This window comes from Carcharhinus amblyrhynchos, chromosome 28, assembly GCF_965287045.1.
Source record: "Carcharhinus amblyrhynchos chromosome 28, sCarAmb.v2.hapA, whole genome shotgun sequence".
NCBI lineage: Eukaryota > Metazoa > Chordata > Chondrichthyes > Carcharhiniformes > Carcharhinidae > Carcharhinus > Carcharhinus amblyrhynchos.
In genome coordinates this window covers 981,813-1,001,182 of record NC_137351.1, presented here as the reverse complement: position 1 = coordinate 1,001,182, position 19,370 = coordinate 981,813, and the positions used below count along the sequence as shown (strand labels likewise).

At 43.8% G+C, this 19,370-nt stretch overlaps 1 protein-coding gene across 1 annotated transcript in view; it reads right to left on the bottom strand.

Moving 5' to 3' along the window:
* Positions 1 to 19,370, bottom strand: part of lysmd2 (LysM, putative peptidoglycan-binding, domain containing 2) — a gene marked incomplete at its 5' end in the record, with an annotated part of 72,782 nt that overhangs the window by 14,350 nt on the left and 39,062 nt on the right. Inside the window, one exon of the mRNA XM_080213971.1 lies at positions 15,581 to 15,921. Within this exon, the coding sequence (XP_080070097.1) occupies positions 15,581 to 15,921 (341 nt within the window). The remainder of the gene's footprint in view (positions 1 to 15,580; positions 15,922 to 19,370) is intronic.

Genomic DNA, 19,370 nt, shown 5'->3' with positions numbered 1-19,370 from the left:
CATTTCCATATATTTAACCTCTTGAAACAAATATACAATCAAGCACAATTTATCTCCAGTTTCCATACTTAGCAAAACTCCCACACATATTAATCAGTTCTGGCCAGTAGAATTTCAGTAGTTAATTCAGCCAGAGCCCTGACAACAACATTCATGCGAATGTGAACAATGGAGTCTTCCAAAAAGAGGCACTACATAGAACAAATTTAAATTGCTTCTTTCTAACCAAGGAGAAAGATGATTTGGAAAGGAAACAACAGAATGCTAGAGACAAGACATTATTCACATTTCTACCAGTAGTGTTGCTGAGCTGCTGTGCAAATTTAAGGTAATCAAACCTCACGAGCAGCACAAAAAGCATTCAAGGATGCTACAAGACTTGAGGGGAAACCGTAAGAGCTTTGACACAACTCTTACAGAAATCACACAATACCGGAGAAAGGCAGATATTTGTCTGATTATTCAAAAACCGAGACAGTGTGAGCAACCCAAGAAACTACAACTCAGACAGAATGTTCGTATAGGGGTAAAATTATTAAAAACAAAATCATAAATTTGTCATACAGGATTTCCCCTTTAACGGCTGCAAACTTGCAGCCACATTAATTTGCAAGTATGCTTGTCATTGATCTATTTTACCAAATTTCTGGTCTCCAGATAGTGCAGCAGATAAATCTTCAATCAGCAGCAGTAGATACTGATTAGCGCAAAATACTGGGTTAATCATCATCCTGAAATCCCCACATATCCTTACTCAACCATCAGATGTTAGTAATAGTACAAATAGTGTAACCCAATCACTTGTAGTAAATAGTTCAATAACTCGTTTTCTAGTTCTTCTTTGACTTCTGGTCTGATAGCATATGGTACTATTCCGTTTTTCAAAGATATTTTGGCATGCTATCTGGCTTAGTTTTGAGGTGGACATCTACTCCAGTCATTGAGCCCAGTGAGTTTTCAAACGTACTTGTGTACTTTTACAGAAATTACTGTAGGTCAGTCATGCTATCGATTAGTTGGTCTACAACTTCCACGCTGAGTTTGATTTTCCCCAACAAAATAAGGAAGGAAAGTTGCTGCAAACAACTTGAAGAGGCAAATCCACTGTTTGTCCATTCACTTCCATGTTAATGTATCCTTTAAATGGTATGACTTATGTGTACATTAGCTGGATTCAATAGTAAATGATTTAACTTCTGCTTATAGATTGTCTCAGATATCAATGATACTGTAGCCCCAGTATCCACTTCTATTTTGATCTATTTGCCATTAAGTTTAGGGAATGCACAAAAATGTTGTGAATCGCCATGTACCAAAGAACAAAGAACAACCCGGCACGGGAAACAGGCCCTTCGGCCCAACGAGCCCGCGCCATTTTAAAGCATTTTCCTACACCTACCTTGCCCCGTGCGTATGAGAATGGTACCCCTACTGTAGCCAGATTCAGGGGAGAATAGTGTAGGGTCAATTTGGTACACCAATCAGCCTAAGAGCATATCTTTGGGGTGTGGGAGGAAACCAGAGCACCCGGAGGAAACCTACGCAACCACAGGGAGAATGCGCAAACTCCCACAGACACTGGCCCAAATCCATGTATCTGCATAGCTAGCAGTGATAGTCACTGAGCTGTTGTGGTGCCCGTCTGCTGGTCCAGATTTAAGCACACATATCGACACAAAGTACAAGGCTACTCTCGAAACATCCAAGAGCAGCCCACGCGCGACCCACCGTGTGACAACAAGGTGGACCGACACCTGTGGATTAAAGAGACAAAACATTAACATATACTATTACATTTCCAGTATCATCCCGGGGCTCTGTCCCTTTTTAAAACCGTCTTATATAACCCTCCATCCCTGTTTCACTCATGTGCCTATCTAAGTAAACCTTAAACAAGTCCAAAGTGCCTGCCTCCACCACCTTACTTGGTAGCGCATTCCATACCCCCACGACCCTCTGTGTGAAAAACCTTCCTCTAGTATCGAAATTATATTTCTCCCCCCTCACCCTTAGATCGTGACCTCTCATGATAGTTGTCCCCAATCTAGGGAAAAGCCTGCCACTGTTGACTCTATCTATATCCTTCATTATTTTATACACCTCTATCAGATCCCCCCTTAATCTCCGTCTTTCTAAGGAGAAGAGCCCCAGTTTTCCCAATCTTTCCTCATAACCCAGTCCTTCCATACCAGGCAGCATCCTGGTAAACCTCCTCTGCACTCTCTCCAGGGTCTCCACGTCCTTCCGGTAGTAAGGTGACCAGAACTGGACGCAGTACTCCAAATGCAGTCTCACCAACGTTCTGTACAACTGAAGCATTAGACGACAGCTCTTATACTCTATACCCCTTCCTATAAAGGCTAGCATTCCATAAGCTTTCTTCGCAACCTTCTCCACCTGTGTTGACACCTTCAGAGATTTGTGCACTTGCACTCCCAGGTCCCTCTGCATTTCTATACTCTTAATTGGTCTACCTTTTATCATGTAACTCCTCCCTGCATTATTCCTTCCAAAATGCATCACCTCGCATTTGTCAGGATTAAATTCCATCTGCCATCTGTCTGTCCAGTATACCAACCTATCTATATCCTGCTATGTCACCTGACAATCTTCCTCAGTATCCGCCAGTCCTGCCATCTTAGTGTCATCTGCAAACTTGCTGATCACACCACGTAGGCCCTCTTCCAAGTCGTTTATATATATTACAAATAGAAGAGGTCCCAGTACTGAGCCCTGCGGCACACCACTGGTGACAGACCTCCAGCCAGAAAAGGACCCTTCCACTACTACTCTCTGTCTCCTGTTGCCCAGCCAGTTTTCAATCCATCTAGCTGCCTGTCCTTTTGGTCTGATAGCATATGGTACTATTCCGTTTTTTTAAAGATATTTTGGCATGCTATCTGGCTTAATTTTGAGGTGGACATCTACTCCAGTCATTGAGCCCAGTGAGTTTTCAAACGTACTTGTGTGCCTTAACTTTTTCTACCAGCCTACCGTGACGGACTTTGTCAAACGCCTTACTGAAATCCATATAGATGACATCAACGGCTCGCCCATCGTCAACCATTTTTGTCACCTCAAAAAATTCTACCAGATTCGTAAGGCAAGACCTCCCCTGAACAAAGCCATGTTGCGTATCCCTAATCAGATCGCAACGCTCCAAATGCTTATACATCCTATCCCTAAGAATTTTTTCCAACAATTTTCCTACCACCGATGTCAAACTCACTGGTCTGTAATTACCAGGGTTATCCCTACTGCCCTTTTTAAACAGCGGTACCACATTAGCTACCTTCCAGTCCTCTGGGACCTCACTTGTGTCCAAAGAAGAGGCAAAGATTTGCGTCAGAGGCCCAGCAATTTCATCTTTCACCTCCTAAGCAGCCTGGGATAAATACCATCAGGCCCCGGAGCTTTATCCGCTTTTATGATACCTAAAAACCCTAACACTTCCTCCCTCGTAATGGATATTTCCTTCAAATGATCTACAGCTCCCTCCAAGACATTCTAAGACACCAAACCCCTCTCCTTCGTGAATACCGACGCAAAGTATTCATTCAGGATCTCCCCCATTCCCTCAGACTCTAAGCACAGTTCCCCTACTTTGTCCCTAAGAGGACCAATTTTCCCTCTAACCACTCTCTTGTTCCTAATATAAAAGTAAAATGCCTTTGGATTTTCCTTAATCCTATCAGCCAAAGCCATTTCATGCCCCCTTTTTGCCCTTCTAACTCCCCTTTTAAGCTCCCTCCTACTCTCTATATTCCTCCAGCACACTCTCCGTTCCCAGTTGTTTCGACCTAATATACGCCGCCCTCTTCTTCCTGACCAAGTCCTCAATATCCCCTGTGATCCGTGGCTCTCTAATCCTGCCTTTCCCATCCTTCCTCTTTACCGACACATGCCTTTCCTGCAACATTATCAGTTTACCCTTGAAAGCCTCCCACTTGCCAACCGTGGACTTGCCAGCTAACAACCTCTCCCAATCAGTGTCCTTCAGCTCCCTCCTAATCCGACTATAGCTCGCCTTCCCCCAGTTCAGCACCCTCCCCTTTGGACGGCACGCGTCCCTTTCCATTTTTATCCTAAAGTAGACAGACTTGTGGTCACTGTTAGCCACATGTTCGCCTACCTCAACCTCAACCACCTGCCCCGGCTCATTACCCAACACTAAATCCAGTATAGCCCCCTCCCTTGTCGGACTGGTTACGTACTGCTCCAAGGACCCTTCCAACACACATTTTACAAATTCCTCCCCATCTGTACCCCCAGCTCTCGGCACCTTCCAATCCACTCCAGGAAGATTAAAGTCACCCACTACAACCACCCTATTCTTTCGGCACCTATCTAAAATGTCTCTACAAATACCTTCCTCCACTGCCCTCGGGCTGTTGGGTGGCCTATAGTATACCCCTAGTATCGTAATTTCTCCCTTTCTATTCCTCAATTCCACCCACAGTGACTCAATCCCCAACTCCTCCATGTTGTCCTCCCTCTGCACTGCTGTGATGTACTTCTTAACTAACAACGGCACCCCACCACCTCTCTTCAACCCTCCTCTGTCACACCTAAAACACTTATACCCAGGAATATTCAGCTGCCAGTCCTGCCCTTCCTTTAACCACGTCTCCATCACTGCCACCACATCTAAATTCCTCACAAACATCAAGGCCCTAAAGCTCATCCGTTTCACCCGTTACACTCCTCCCATTGAAACAGACGCAATCCAACCCTCCAGGCCCACTCGGATCCTCCTTTCCCCTGATAATATTCCTTTCACCCAAATCTACCCTGTCACCCAACTTGCTCCCGATCCCAGTTCTTATTGAGCTATCAGTCTCATTCTCATCCCCACCCCCCCCTCCATATTAGTTTAAATCCTGCCTAAACACTCCAGCTAACCTCCCAGCTAAGATATTTGTCCCCCTCCCATTCAAATGCTCCCCATCCCTCCTGTACAGGCGCCCTTCTCTCACAAATACTTCCCAGTGATCGACAAAAGTAAAGCCTTCTACCTTGCTCCAATCCCTCAGCCATGCATTCAGCTGCATGATCTCATTATTCCTAGCCCTGCTGGTACTCGGCTGCAGCCCAGAGAATGCCACCCTGGAGGCCCTGCTCTTCAGCTTGGCCCCCAACTCCCTAAATTGCCTACGTACATCTGCCCTACTCTGTCTTCCTACATCCTTTTCTCCTATGTGTATTATTATTTCTGCTTGGGTCCCCTCACCCTTCAAAATTCCCTCTATCCTCTCCAATACATCCTGTACCCCTGCTCCAGGGAGGCAGACTACCATCCTAGATTCACGCTTTTGCCCACCGAACCACCTATCAATTCCTTTGACCCTCCCATCCCCCACCACTATCTCATTGCCAGCCCCCTTCCTTCCCTCTGAGTCATTCTGGCCCTCCTGTCTTTCCTTTTGTACCCCAACAAAGCTCCCAATGTCAACTCTTGAACTTGTTTAGCACATTGTCTTCTAACGATGTCTCCATCTTTGCCTGACATATGGTAGATTTTTCCTGCATGTCTGGGTGTTTTCTTTCTCTTACGCATTTCTGGTGTAGAGGAAGTTTGCTATGTCCAGCATGTTTTGGTAACATGGCCCCTTGTGCCACAGTTCTTGTGACGTGTAAAATGTTTTTGCCTTCCTCCAGGCTTTGGTGGTGGAACCTAAATCTTTCTGCAATAATGAGCAGTTTCAGCGAGAAATGCTCCTCTAAGACTTTTGTTAGTTCATTATAGGTTTCACCTCTTGGCTTTGCTGAATGGACTGACCTTTACAGCAATGTAAATGTTTTGCAGACTACTAAAGAAATATTTTAAACTTTAGGTCATCCGGTACTGGATTTGCTTGGAGATAATACTGGAATATTTTTGAATTTTGATGATCAACTCTCGGGTTTTACGCTTTCTTCAACTTTCCTTGATTTGATTTATTATTGTCACAGTGAAAAGTATTGTTTCTTGTGTGCTTTCTAGATAAGCATACCATACATAGAGAAGAAAGGACAGCGTGCAGAATGTAGTCTTACAGTCATAACTAGGGTGTAGAGAAAGATCAGCTTAATGCGAGGTAGGTCCATTCAAAAGTCTGATGGCAGCAGGAAAGAAGCTGTTCTTGAGTCGGTTAGTACATCTTCAGGCTTTTGTATCCTTTTCCTGATGGAAGAAGGTGAAAGAGACTATGTCCGGGGTCTGCGGGGTCCTTAATTATGTTGGCTGCTTTTCTGAGGCAACAAGAAGCGTGAACGGTGTCAATGGGTGGGAGGCTGGTTTAAGTGATGGATTGGGCTTTGTTCACGACTTTTTGTAGTTTCTTGTGGTCTTGGACAGTGCAGGAGCCATACCAAGCTGCGATATAACCAGAAAATTTTCTATGATGCATCTGTAAAAGTTGGTGAGAGTCGTAGCTGACATGCCAAATTTTCTTAGCCTTCTGAGAAAGCAGAGGCATTGGTGGGCTTTCTTAACTATACTGTCGGCATGGAGGGACCAGGATAGGTTGGTGATCTGGACACCTAAAAATGTGAACCTCTCAACATTTCTACTTCACCCCCATTGATGTAGATAGGGGCCCAATGTCCCCCAGTACACCCTGAATTTGATGACTATCTCCTTCGTTTTGCTGGCATTGAGGGAGAGATTATCGTTGTTGCACCAGTTCACCAGATTCTCTTATCTTTTTCCTGTACTCCGTCTTGTCATTGTTTGAGATCCAACCCATTACGGTGGTGTCATCAGCAAACTTGAAAATAGAGTTGGAGGGGAATTTGGCCACATAGTCAGTAAGGGGCTGAGGGCACAGCCTTGTGGGGCACCAGTGTTGAAGATAATCGTGAAAGAGGTGTTGTTGGCTATCCTTATTGACTGAGGTCTGTGGCTTAGGAAGTTCAGGGTCCAGTCGCAGAGAAAGGAGCCGAGTCCCAGGTCACGGAGTTTGGAGATGAGTTTTGTAGTAATAATCATGTTGAGGGCTGAGTTGCCATCTTCCTCTTCCTCATACAACGCAAGAAAGTTCTTTGCTAACAATGCAACAGTTTCCCTTTTCCTGAAACTTTTTCTTTTTTCTGAGTAGTAGCTTCTCTTCTTTAAGATCCCACAGACATTTTGTTTCTACAAGTCTTTGTTCCTGCAGCCCAATTTGCATCACCACGTTTGGAAGTCTACCCATTTTATTGAAGAGCAAGTTTAATCTTTGTCTCTTGCTTATTCTCAGTTTCCTTTGCTTTCTAAAGCTTTTCATAATGCATCTGATATCAGAGGTCACCCCTGTTTCCCCCTCCACTTCCCCCCTTCTGACATTGGAAGTGTACAAAGGGATTTCACTAAATTGTTCCCGAAATGAGAGGGTTGTCCTCTGATGAAAGGCTGAGTAAATTGGGCTTATATTCTCTGCAATTTAGAAGAATGAGAGATGATCTTATTAATATCCAGATCATTCTGAAGGGACTCGATAGGGTAAAAGCTTAGGGGTTGTTTCTGTTGGGACACAGTCTCAAGACAAGGGGGGGGCCAATCATTTAGGACTGAGGCAAGGAGAAATTACTCCATTCAAAGGGTTGTGAATCTTTGAAATTCTCTACCCCAGAGAGTTATAAATGCTCCAGCATTGAATACATTTAAGGCTGAGATATAGATTTTTGTAATGAAGGGAAAATGGGGTTGAGCCCAGGATCAGCCATGTTTATATTGATTGGCAGACTTGATGGGCAACAGTTTATTTCTGCTCCTATTTCTTTTCTTGCATTCTTGTGAGGCACTTGAATAAAATAAAATCAGAAAAGGTAGCCAAAATGGGTTTGTGAATGGGAAATCTTGGCCAGTTTATTTTACTGGCTTTCTTTGAGGACGTGGCAAAGAATGCGACCAACAAGATGGTAGAAGGTAAACCAGATAGACCACGGTCCTTTTGCAACCAGCAGTCGATCATCAAGATCTGTGATATGCCCAATTTGCCAATTATTAAACTAATTGGGGATGCCACAGATTTGGTTTACTGATCTCCATGGGAACTGTGCCATGTAGATTTTACTCTAATGTACTTGCAAAAGCAAACATCCACAGGCTTTGCAACCATTCAACTACATCAAACTGATTTAAGTAAAGTTCTAACGCAGTTTTTGCCTTCGACAAACAGGCAAGGTTTCTGAAAATGATTTCATTTCATCCCCACAAAATTGAGAAAATAAATCTAAACAAGTAGGCATGGAGTTTCAGCTGGCTGACTCAGCGATAGGCTCAGAGGAAAATCAATGCAATCATTTTCAAACTGCAAGTTTTTGTCGAGACCAAACATTTCAGACTTTAAAAGTTTAAAACAAACTTCTGTCTTTTTCCCTACAATAAGGCAGTTCAGATTTTACATGGAAAAATTAGCCAGAATTTTATGTTCCTCCCCACTGCCCCCTTGGCAGGTTTTCAGGTGGGTGGGGAAGGGGTAAAACTGCACAGTCAGAATTCCCTCCGGGATCCCCTCCAACCAGCCTAACCCGACACTGTCTTCGTTTCCCTCTCTACACTCCAGAGTAACCACTACCCTCCAGCCCCCAGGGCTCCTGATACTCACCTAAAGTGCAGTCCTGGACTGAGGCTCAGGCACAGCATTGCAGTATTTCTTCTGGCCACTGCAGTACTGTGCCTGGAAGAGCTGCAGAATTGTCAGACAGTCAACAGCTCTCCAAGGCTGGACCCCCAACTAAGGGCGGACGGAAGTTGCACCTGCTGCCAATCAACGCCCAATTCAGCGTAAAATGGCCGTGGGCCTGTCAGAATTGACAGGGATCCATTTCCCATTGACTCTCAAATGGTTGGCACCAAGTATTGGTCATCCTGAAAATTCAATTACCAGTGGCCAGACCATGCGAAAAATATAAAGGAATGGGGAAAAACACTGCTTTCCATCTGGGCAGAGTTTAAAAAAGTCATCTTTTCTGCAATCCATGCTTGAATCTCTCCAATCAGCTAGTAATCCAGACAGCTCTGGGAACCCAGATTCAAATCCCACCACAGCAGTAGAAGTCTGGAATTAAAAAAGCAACGATGATCATGAAACCATTATCGATCTGGTTCACTAATGTCCTTCAGGGAAAGAAATCTACCATCCTTACCTAGTCTGGCCTACATGTGACCCCAGACCCACAACTATATGAGTGACTCTTAAATGTCTTCCAAAACGGCCTATCAAGCCATTCAAAGGACAATTAGGATTGAGCAATAAATGCTCCCATTTAATGGAGCATTTATTTAAACATTCAATTGATGCACATCACCATGTGGCCTTCAATGTTAGAAATGATTCACTTTCCATAGAATTCCTACAGTGCAGAAGGAGGCCATTCAGCCCATCAAGTCTGCACCAACTCTCTGACAGAGCATCTTACCCTGGCCCATCCCCTGCCCTATCTTCGTAACCCCATACCTTTACCCCTCTAACTACAAATCTTAGGACACTAAAGAACAATTCAGCACAGCCAATGCACTTAACCTGCACATTTTCGGTTGGAAAGCGGAGGAAACCTATGCAAAACACATAAAAATATTCGTGTCCACCACCACAATAGACAGCCACCCAAGGTCGGAATCCCCGATGCTGTGAGGCAGCAGTGCTAACCACTGTGCCACCGTGACTCCCTCCTAAGGGGCAATTCACTTGGTGACTGTGACCATGTCCACCTCACACCTCCTCAACTGACCACATGATACCTTCTTCAGTTGAACAGCCGAGTAAGACTATTCTCAGCCATGTCAATCCTTGCCTATCTGAATGCATCCATAATATTCCTGCTAATGGCTTGTTTTCTTACAACTCGCCATTATTTTTTTCAATGGTTCTCAATCTAAAGTTGCTATCACATTTCAAGACCTCATCCCAGAGTATCTCTAATCTCCTCCAGCCTTACCTCACCCTAAAAGATTCTCTGCTCTAATGGCTCATGCCTTCGTACATTGTCATCTCTGTTCTGAAGCGGCATCCAGCACTTTGGTCACCTAAATTTCACTCAATGAAAGTTCCTGAAACTCTCCACCTCCCGCCCTCATTTAAGATCTTCCTTAAAATCTATCTCAATGGTCATATCTGGTTTGCCATCCTTTGTGATTAAGCTGTTGAAATGCCTTTGAATGTTATTCTATGCTAAAATACACTATATAAAGACAAGTTACTGTTTTTTTTAAATGGGGTATTGTTACTAATTGGAACGCCCAATCTACAGGAATGCAGTATAGGTAAGCTTTTCTTCATGAAGTCTGCTTTGTGTCATTTGTGCTCCAGTGGCAGGCAGAGTGCTAAGTGCTGCAGTGACCAGAGCAGCTGTACCATCTAACACTAAATTTCTATTGCTCCAAGCAGCAAATCTGGAATGCCTGATGTATCTCTCAGCTATGCAGAAAGTGGCAACTTTAGCGTTACTGTGCCAGTGCTACTTACAGCAGAGCAGGAATGTAAATAGGGAGTGCAAAGCTCATAAAATGCCACAGCCATCACTACAGCTCTCTCAATCATGTTTCTGCTTCCCCTCCTTGCAACATAACTGCAGACTTCATAACTGCAGAAAATGGTAGCATAACTGAATAGTTAATGCTTAATGTTACAGAAATGCACGTCTTTTCACCCTCCTCTCGAGGTTGGTAATTTTCACATTCACAACCTAGAATGAAATAGGAGGAAAACTTTTGACAAAATTTACAATCACAGAAACTATGGCCTCACAGCACCAGACTCGGGTGACCATCTGTGTGGAGTTTGCACATTCTCCTTGTGTCTACATGGGTTTCCTCCAGATGCTCGGGTTTCCTCCCACAGTCCAAAGATGTGCGGGCTAGGTTGATTAGCCATGCTAAATTGACCTTCAGTATCAGGGATTAGCAGTGTAAATGAGGGTTACAGGAATAGGGTCTGGGTGGGATTGTGGTCGGTGCAGAGTCGATGAGCCAAATGGCCTCCTTCTGTGCTGTAGGGATTCAATGATTCTACGAACAGAACTAGTTCCAAATACTGGACGAGTCCAATTTGGGGCTTTACAAACTAAATGTGCCATCAAGACAAAATATTTTATATTTAATATTTACTGTGCTTCATTTAGATAGGAATTTAAAAAAAGACTGCCTTAACCAAAGCAGAAAATAATTCAGAGAAAATAATCATTCATTCAGAGGAGGCTAGTTCAACCTTTCAGCTCATCAGGGTTTGAAACTAATGAAAAGCGCATGTTCCTTTGTCCTACTTCTAAGCAACAAATTCTCTCATTAGAGATGCTGCCCATGGACACTAATGGCACAATGGTATTATTTTGCAAATATGAAGTGGGACTTCAAAGTCGATACCAAGCGCACTGCACAGCAAGGATTAGAGAAGTGGTAATGAAGCCCAGTATGTGACACACAAGGTGAAAATTATTAAAGCTAGGAAATAGAGTAGGTAGCCCATGAAATGAATATATGTCGGTACAAAAGAATATCAAATAAACCAAGGACAAAGGACATAAAAGAGACCCGATACAAAATACATACTAGTTATGCTATTATTGTTATGCAGTATCTGGAATGTAAAAAAAGTTCATGATCAGCGTCTTTGATAATGCTCCCCTTTATGGTTATATTTCTGTTGCTTTTCCAGCTCCATAGTCTACAGCTGGTCTGAATCACAACACTGTGCCACTTCACCATGGCCATATGCCACTGATCCCACTTCATTGCAGTAGGTACAAAGCAGGTGCCAAAGATTAGGATAGAATGATCTAACCACTGATTCTTCCTTCTGTGCAAGAACAGGAAGGACTGAACTACTGGGAGTAGCCCCATTTCAAATCAAGTTGAGAATGAAGTTCCTTGCTCAGATGAGGGGGATCGCAACAGACACGTACAGACGCTGAAAGACACCCTCATAAGAACAGGATACGGCGCTCGACTCATCGATCAACAGTTCTGACATGCCACAGCAAAAAAACCGCACCGACCTCCTCAGAAGACAAATACGGGACACGGCGGACAGAGCACCCTTCATCATCCAGTATTTCCCAGGAGTGGAGAAGCTACGACATCTTCTCTGGAGCCTTCAACATCACTGATGAAGACGAACATTACGCCAGGGCCATCCCCACATCTTGCCTCCAAATAACCGCACAACCTCAAACAGATCATTGTCTGTAGCAAACTACCCAGCCTTCAAGAGAACAGTGAACACGACGCCACACAACCCTGCCACAGCAACCTCTGCAAGACATGCCGGATCAGCGACACAAATGCCATCATCTCACATGAGAACACCACCCACCAGGTACACGGTAAATACTCTTGCAACTCAGCCAACGTTGCCTACCTGATACGCTGCAGAAAAAGATGTCCCGAGGCATGGTACATTGGGGAGGCCATGCAGACAACGAATGAATGAACACTGCTTGACAATCACCAGGCAACAATGTTCAACAGTGTTCTCTTCCTGCTGGGGAGCACTTCAGCAGTCAAGGCATTCAGCCTCTGATCTTCAGGTAAGCATTCTCCAAGGCGGCCTTCATGACATATGCCAATGCAGAGTCGCTGATCAGAAACTGACAGCCAAGTTCCGCACACATAAGGATGGCCTCAACCAGGATCTTGGGTTCATGTCACACTATCTGTAACCCCCATGACTTGCCTGGGCTTGCAAAATCTCACCAACTGTCCTGGCTGGAGACCATACATACTTCTTTAACCTGTGCTTAACGATCTCTCCACTCACATTGTCTCTACCTTTAAGGCTTGATTATCCGTTAAGACTTACGTTCCAACCATTATCCTGTAAATTGACTTTGTGTCTACATATGTCCTGTTTGTGAACACAACTCCTCTCTCATCTGAAGAAGGAGTGACATTCCAAAAGCTTGCGCTACCAAATAAACCTGTTGGACTTTAACCTGGTGTTGAGAGACTTCTTACAATGAAATTCAGAACCAGAGTCCTTGCGGTCAAAAACATCACTCTTCTAATAGAGTTAACAAGTTGATCAATAACAACTGACTGCTAACAAATGGAAAGTGCACGTGAATCACACTGCGGAAAGCAGTGGCTCACTGTCACTAGATTCTTTGGTCCATGTCTTTTACACACACCACTAGGTCTGCCAGAAACAAGTTAATTCACAGCATTCACTACATTTTCAGTATGAAAGTATTTTACACATTTCGCCCAAAATCCAAGAATACAAGGCCTAAAACTCCTCTATTAAATGAGAAAAAAATCAGAAGAATGCCCATCACCTCCATAATGAATGGCCAAATAAAAGTGCAGAAATGTACCTGGGGCAGCATGGTGGCACAATGGTCAACATTGCTGCCTCACAGTGCCAGAGACCGGGGTTCGATTCCCGGTTTGGTCACTGTGTGAAGTCTATGCGTTCTCCCCATGTCAACGTGGGTTTCCTCTGGGTGCTCCAGTTTCCTCCCGCAGTCCAGAGATGTGTGGGATTCGTGGATTGACCATGCTAAATTGTCCCTTAGTGTTAGGGGGGGCTAGTTAGGGTAAATGCATGGGGCTATGGGGATAGGGCCTGGGTGGGATTGTGGTCGGTGCAGACTTGATGGGCTGAATGGCCTCCTTCCGCACTGTAGGGATCCTACATGTTTTCATTTTGCACTCAAGTTGATTTGCTTATTTTTAAATATTGACCCAATTTATTAAATAAGAATTTCATCCATAAGAGACCTTTGCATCCTATTGAGTCAAAGTTGAGGCACCAACCCATGATAATATTTTATTTGCATTTGTCATATGAGCCAGAGTTAATCAGTTGATTTTTAAAGGTTTGCTTAGGTCCCAATCTACCATTTTTCACATATGCGCAGGAGTACAATATTCTCTGACATTGAATTGGTTTAACCTCAGCCCTGTACAGCCAAAAGGAAAATGAAACAAGGGGCACTCTGGCTTTCTACCAAGCAATGGGGAGTCTTAACTTCGGCTTGAATGATAGTATTTTCAGAGAATCATTCAATACTGGGAAAAAAAATAGAATCGTGGTGCAAAACCTGCAAAGCAGTCTTGCCGACAGAAAGATAATTAAATGGGAAGTGGTGCAGTATTAACTTTAAAAGTTTAAAAGGAAACTCCTGACTTTTTTTCTGGTCACCTGTGCAAAAAGAGGAAGAGGCACATTTCCCTTTGAATTTGGACAGCTGTCAGACTGATGGAGGAAACTTTCCCCTTGCTGTCAGCTTTAAGAATCCAACATAAAATTAACCAATTTTAACCGAAGTCAAACAGATGAGGAAGGCCATCTGTTGAGTCGTTCCAGAAAATTCCATTTTTCAGATTCCCAGCATCTACAATATTTTACTTTTATTTCAATGTTGATGATTGAATGAGGAATGAGGGATTTAATGAGGAGGGCCATTTTAGTTAATCCATATAAATAAAAATACAGTCACCCCAATTTATAAAGGGCAGGCCTTGAAATAGTAATCCTAATATAATACGTTGGGATTCCCACATGGACGGTTGGTGTGGGGAAGGTGAGAAACACATGATGCTGTAGTGGAATAATGTCTCCGAGAGAAAGGCTGAATCACATTATGGGGCGCAGTACCCAACTCAGATCCAAAATATTCAATTCTCCAGCACTGATACTCATCTCCACAACCTAAACTCTCTCTAAAGATTAACTGCACAAGTAAATATATTACTTAAATCTAATTTATGCGATATACAATTGTGGATAAGCCACAAAAATCAAGGAATGATTCATGTGTAAGGGATGGAATAATAGATATTGGAGAATGGTCAGCTTTCACCTACTAATAGACTGGTAAGCATGCATGCCTGATTGTCTGCAGATCTCTCCTGCTTAATGATGAAATTAGTTAATTAACTCTTTGGTGCACTTGGCAGATGCCAACTTATTGTCTCTAAGTTAACACAACTTGTTTTTATAATGGATTGTAATCTAAACAAGTACCTGATTTAACCAAAGATTTGAAGGCATTAACTTTATTCTTACCGATGACCTTGGACAGCTTAATCTGTAACATGCATCATCAAATGTGTTTGATGTATTCAAGAAATGTTAAAAAGGAACAAAAAATATCTTCTAATTTCAGCCACTTTGTAAAATTTTGGTCTCAGGCTAAATCCATAATCTATAATCATTAATCACAGGATTATGTTGGTAGCACAATGGTCAACCAAAGAGTTTAATTAATCTTCTATCATTAGAACCTACAGAATGAACATTTACCAAATATATTACTGATTTTTCTAATATGTATAAATTGAATTGGGGTTGGTTAGCTCAGTTGGTGAGATGGCTAGAATGTGATTCAGAATAACAGCAACTGTGTGGGTTTGATTCCCAGTCCAGCTGAGGTGGACTAGGGACCATGCCTCTTCATCCTGTCCCTGAGAGCAGAAGGCAATGGCAAACGACTGCTGGTAAAAACTGCCACGAAAACAGCTCAGGATGAAGCATCAGCAAGCAATAAGCCAGGACCTGTTTTCAGACACAGGACATATATGGAGCAACACCAAAAATTCAAAATTCAAATTCGACAAATGTAAATATATTATCCAGAAGTCATATAAACACACTGCTATTTGGAGTATAATTACCCATGATTATCTTCCTGTATGGTCTTAGCAGCTGCTTGCGTTGATAGTTTAATCTGCAAGTCCAGTCTCTGTAAGAAGTCTTTGGCAGACAGTTCCTCAGGGTGAATGGGTTTGCTGTCAGCATCTTCAGGACTCGGGGATGTAGAGCTTTCTTCTTCCATACTCAGCGGCCTTTCATCACTCAGAGTGTACGTCTCCCTGGATTCATTCTCAGGAGATTCCAATGAGTTCAGTCCATTAAATAGTAACCCTTTCTCAGATATGACTGGAATAATAAGGGTTTTCCTTAGGAATATGCAATCACTTGTGAAGAGCTTATTTGTCCTTTTTATTTGTTCCATCTAGAATAAAATTGTTGACAAATGTTAACATCTTAACAACATGACTGTTTTACAATATCCTACCTGTCCCGTATTTTGAAGCTCAAAGTATATTTTAGCCTAAATTATACTTGAGAATTACACAGAATCCAGAGTGTCCCACCCACCCACCTCATCAAATACCACCTGCCAAACCTGTAGGATTAGACTATTCAGCTATTGAAGAACACAATTACCCAGAGTGGAACTAAGTCATCCTCGGCCCTGAGGAACTGCCAAAGAAAACACTCAAGTGAATTTAGCAGGCATTCCATGAGATTACATGGTACAAAGACAAGGCAACACAGTGCACAACACAATTCTCCTCTGGGACCCTGACTCAAATCCAGATTGATACAATGAAACATTCTTCACCATTTAGCAGCATTGTTTTTTGGTGGGCTGAACTTGAGCAATGTCAATCCAATTCTAAAAGGATTACAAGAATAATTGATTAGGAAATGGAAGAGGTATCATGGTGCTGCAGCACAGGGCACACTTCAGAGGTTTATTGTAGATGCTGATTATTTTATTTACAGGGTTTGGAAGTTGCTGGTTTGGCCAGAATTTATTGCCCACCCTTAACTGAACGCCACTTCAAAGCGCATTTAAGAGTCAACCACATCGCTGGAGTTACACGTCGGCCAGGTAAGGACGGCAGATTTCCATCCTTAAAGGACTTAAATGGACTAGATGGGTTTTTACAACAATGTTCCATTAGACTTTTCATTCCAGATTTTTTTTTATTGAATTCACCATCTGCCATGGTGGGATTCAAACCCAGGTCCTCAGATCTTTCCCTAGGTCTCTTGTTATTCCAGTGACACTACCACTATGCCATTGATTGCGCTCTACCTGACCTCCCAGGAAAACTACAAACTTCAAATCATAGTCTTTAATCATACAGTACCAACATCCTTTGCTTTGATCACTTGATGATCAGCCCTCACTGAACTTTAAATTGGTACGTAAAGAAATAGACTCAACAAGTCATTTGGTTGGCAGTACAGAACTTGAGCATTGCTGAAGAAAGACATTTTAGAGAAGCTTTTTGTCTTGCACTCATCAGGACAATTGCAAGAATATCAATGTAAAGGGAAACAATGATTTATACTGCGTGAGAAAGGGTTTGATTGGCAAGTGGGCACTGATTACATAAAACATAAGAACATAAGAAACAGGAGCAGGAGTAGGCCATCCAGCCCTTCGAGCCTGCCCCACCATTCAATAAGATCATGGCTGATCTGTCGTGGCTCAGTTCCACATTCCCTCCCTCTCCCCATAACCCTTAATCCCCTCGCTTATCAAAAACCCATCAACCCGCGTCTTAAAAATATTTAGCGAGTCAGCCTTCACCACCTCAACGGGCAGGGAATTCCAGAGATTCACCACCCTTTGAGTGAAGAAGTTTCCTCCTCAACTCCGTTCTAAACCGCCCTCCGCCTTTATCTTGAGGCTGTGCCCCCTAGTCCTACTGTCCTTTCTGAGCGGGAAGAGCCTCTCCACCTCTATCCTATCCATCCCATTCATCATCTTATACGTCTCAATGAGATCTCCCCTCATTCTTCTAAACTCTAACGAGTACAAGCCTAGTTTATTCAGCCTCTCCTCATAGCTCAACCCCTTCAACTCCGATATCAGCCTAGTAAACCTCCTCTGCACTCCCTCCAAGACCAAAATATCCTTGCGTAAGTACGGCGCCCAAAACTGCACACAGTACTCCAGCTGCGGCCTCACCAATGCCCTATACAGCTGCAGCAAGACCTCCCTACTTTTATATTCAATCCCCCTCGCTATGAAGGCCAGCATCCCATTAGCCTTCCTGACCACCTGCAGGCTGGGTTTTTGCGACTCATGCACAAGGACCCCGAGGTCCCTCTGCACCGTCGCCTGCTGCAGTTTTTCACCCCGTAAGTAATAGTCCTTCCTACCATTATTCCTGCCAAAGTGGACCACCTCACACTTGCCAACATTAAATTCCATTTGCCAGTTCCTGGCCTATTCACCCAGCCTATCTAGATCCTTCTGCAGACTCTCCGCGCAATTTGCCGTTCCACCAATCTTGGTGTCATCAGCAAATTTCGACACCATACACTCGGTTCCCTCCTCCAGATCATCTATATAAATGGCAAATAGCTGAGGCCCCAGCACCGACCCCTGGGGCACTCCACTAGTCACCAACCGCCAACCCAAATAGCACCCATTAACCCCCACTCTCTGTCTCCTACTTGGCAACCAATCCTCTATCCACGCTAACACCCTACCCCCAACTCCATGCCCCCTTACCTTCTGCAATCTCTTGTGAGGTACCTTGTCAAACGCCTTCTGAAAATCAAGAAAGACCACATATCCACCAGCTCTCCTCTATCCACCGCCCTAGACACATCCTCATATAACTCCAATAAATTTGTCAGACACGACTTCCCCTTAACAAAACCGTGCTGCGTCTGCTCTATCAAGCAATTCCCCTCAAGATGCCTCGCTATTTCCTCCTTGATGACGGATTCTAACATTTTACCCACAACAGACGTTAAACTAACCGGCCTATAATTCCCTGCCTTTTGCCTGGCACCCTTCTTAAACAACGGCGTAACATTAGCCGCTTTCCAATCTTCCAGCACTTCCCCGGAATCCAGCGACGTCTGGAAAATAACCACCAAGGCATCCACTATCACCTCCGCCATTTCTTTCAGAACCCTCGGATGCATTCCATCCGGTCCTGGGGACTTGTCCACAATCAGTCCCTCCAGTCTGTCGAGCACCGCCTCTCTAGTAACAATAATGTCATCGAGACCCTCAGTCCTACCACCTTTCCATCGCTAACACCCGCCAAATTATTCACGTCTTCCTCCGTGAAGACCGAAACAAAAATTAGAGGCATTGCTAGGTCGAGTATAGGGCTAACGGGAGGACTTTGAATAGTGTGGATGAGCAGAGGGATCTAGGTGTATGTGTACATAGATCCCTGAAAGTTGGGAATCAAGTAGATAAGGTTGTTAAGAAGGCATACGGTGTCTTGGCGTTTACTGGTAGGGGGATTGAATTTAGGAGTCGCAGCGTTATGTTGCAACTGTACACAACTCTGGTGCGGCCGCACTTGGAGTACTGTGTGCAGTTCTGGTCCCCACATTACAGGAAGGATGTGGAGGCTTTGGAGAGGGTGCAGAGGAGGTTTACCAGGATGTTGCCTGGTATGGAGGGGAGGTCCTATGAGAGGCTGAGGGATTTGGGGTTGTTTTCGCTGGAAAGAAGGCGGCTAAGAGGGGATCTTATTGAAACATATTAAGATGATTAGAGGTTTAGATAGGGTGGATAGTGATAGCCTTTTTCCTCGGATGGAGAAATCTAGCACGAGGGGGCATGGCTTTAAATTAAGGGGGGGTAGTTATAGGACCGATGTCAGGGGTAGGTTCTTTACCCAGAGGGTGGTG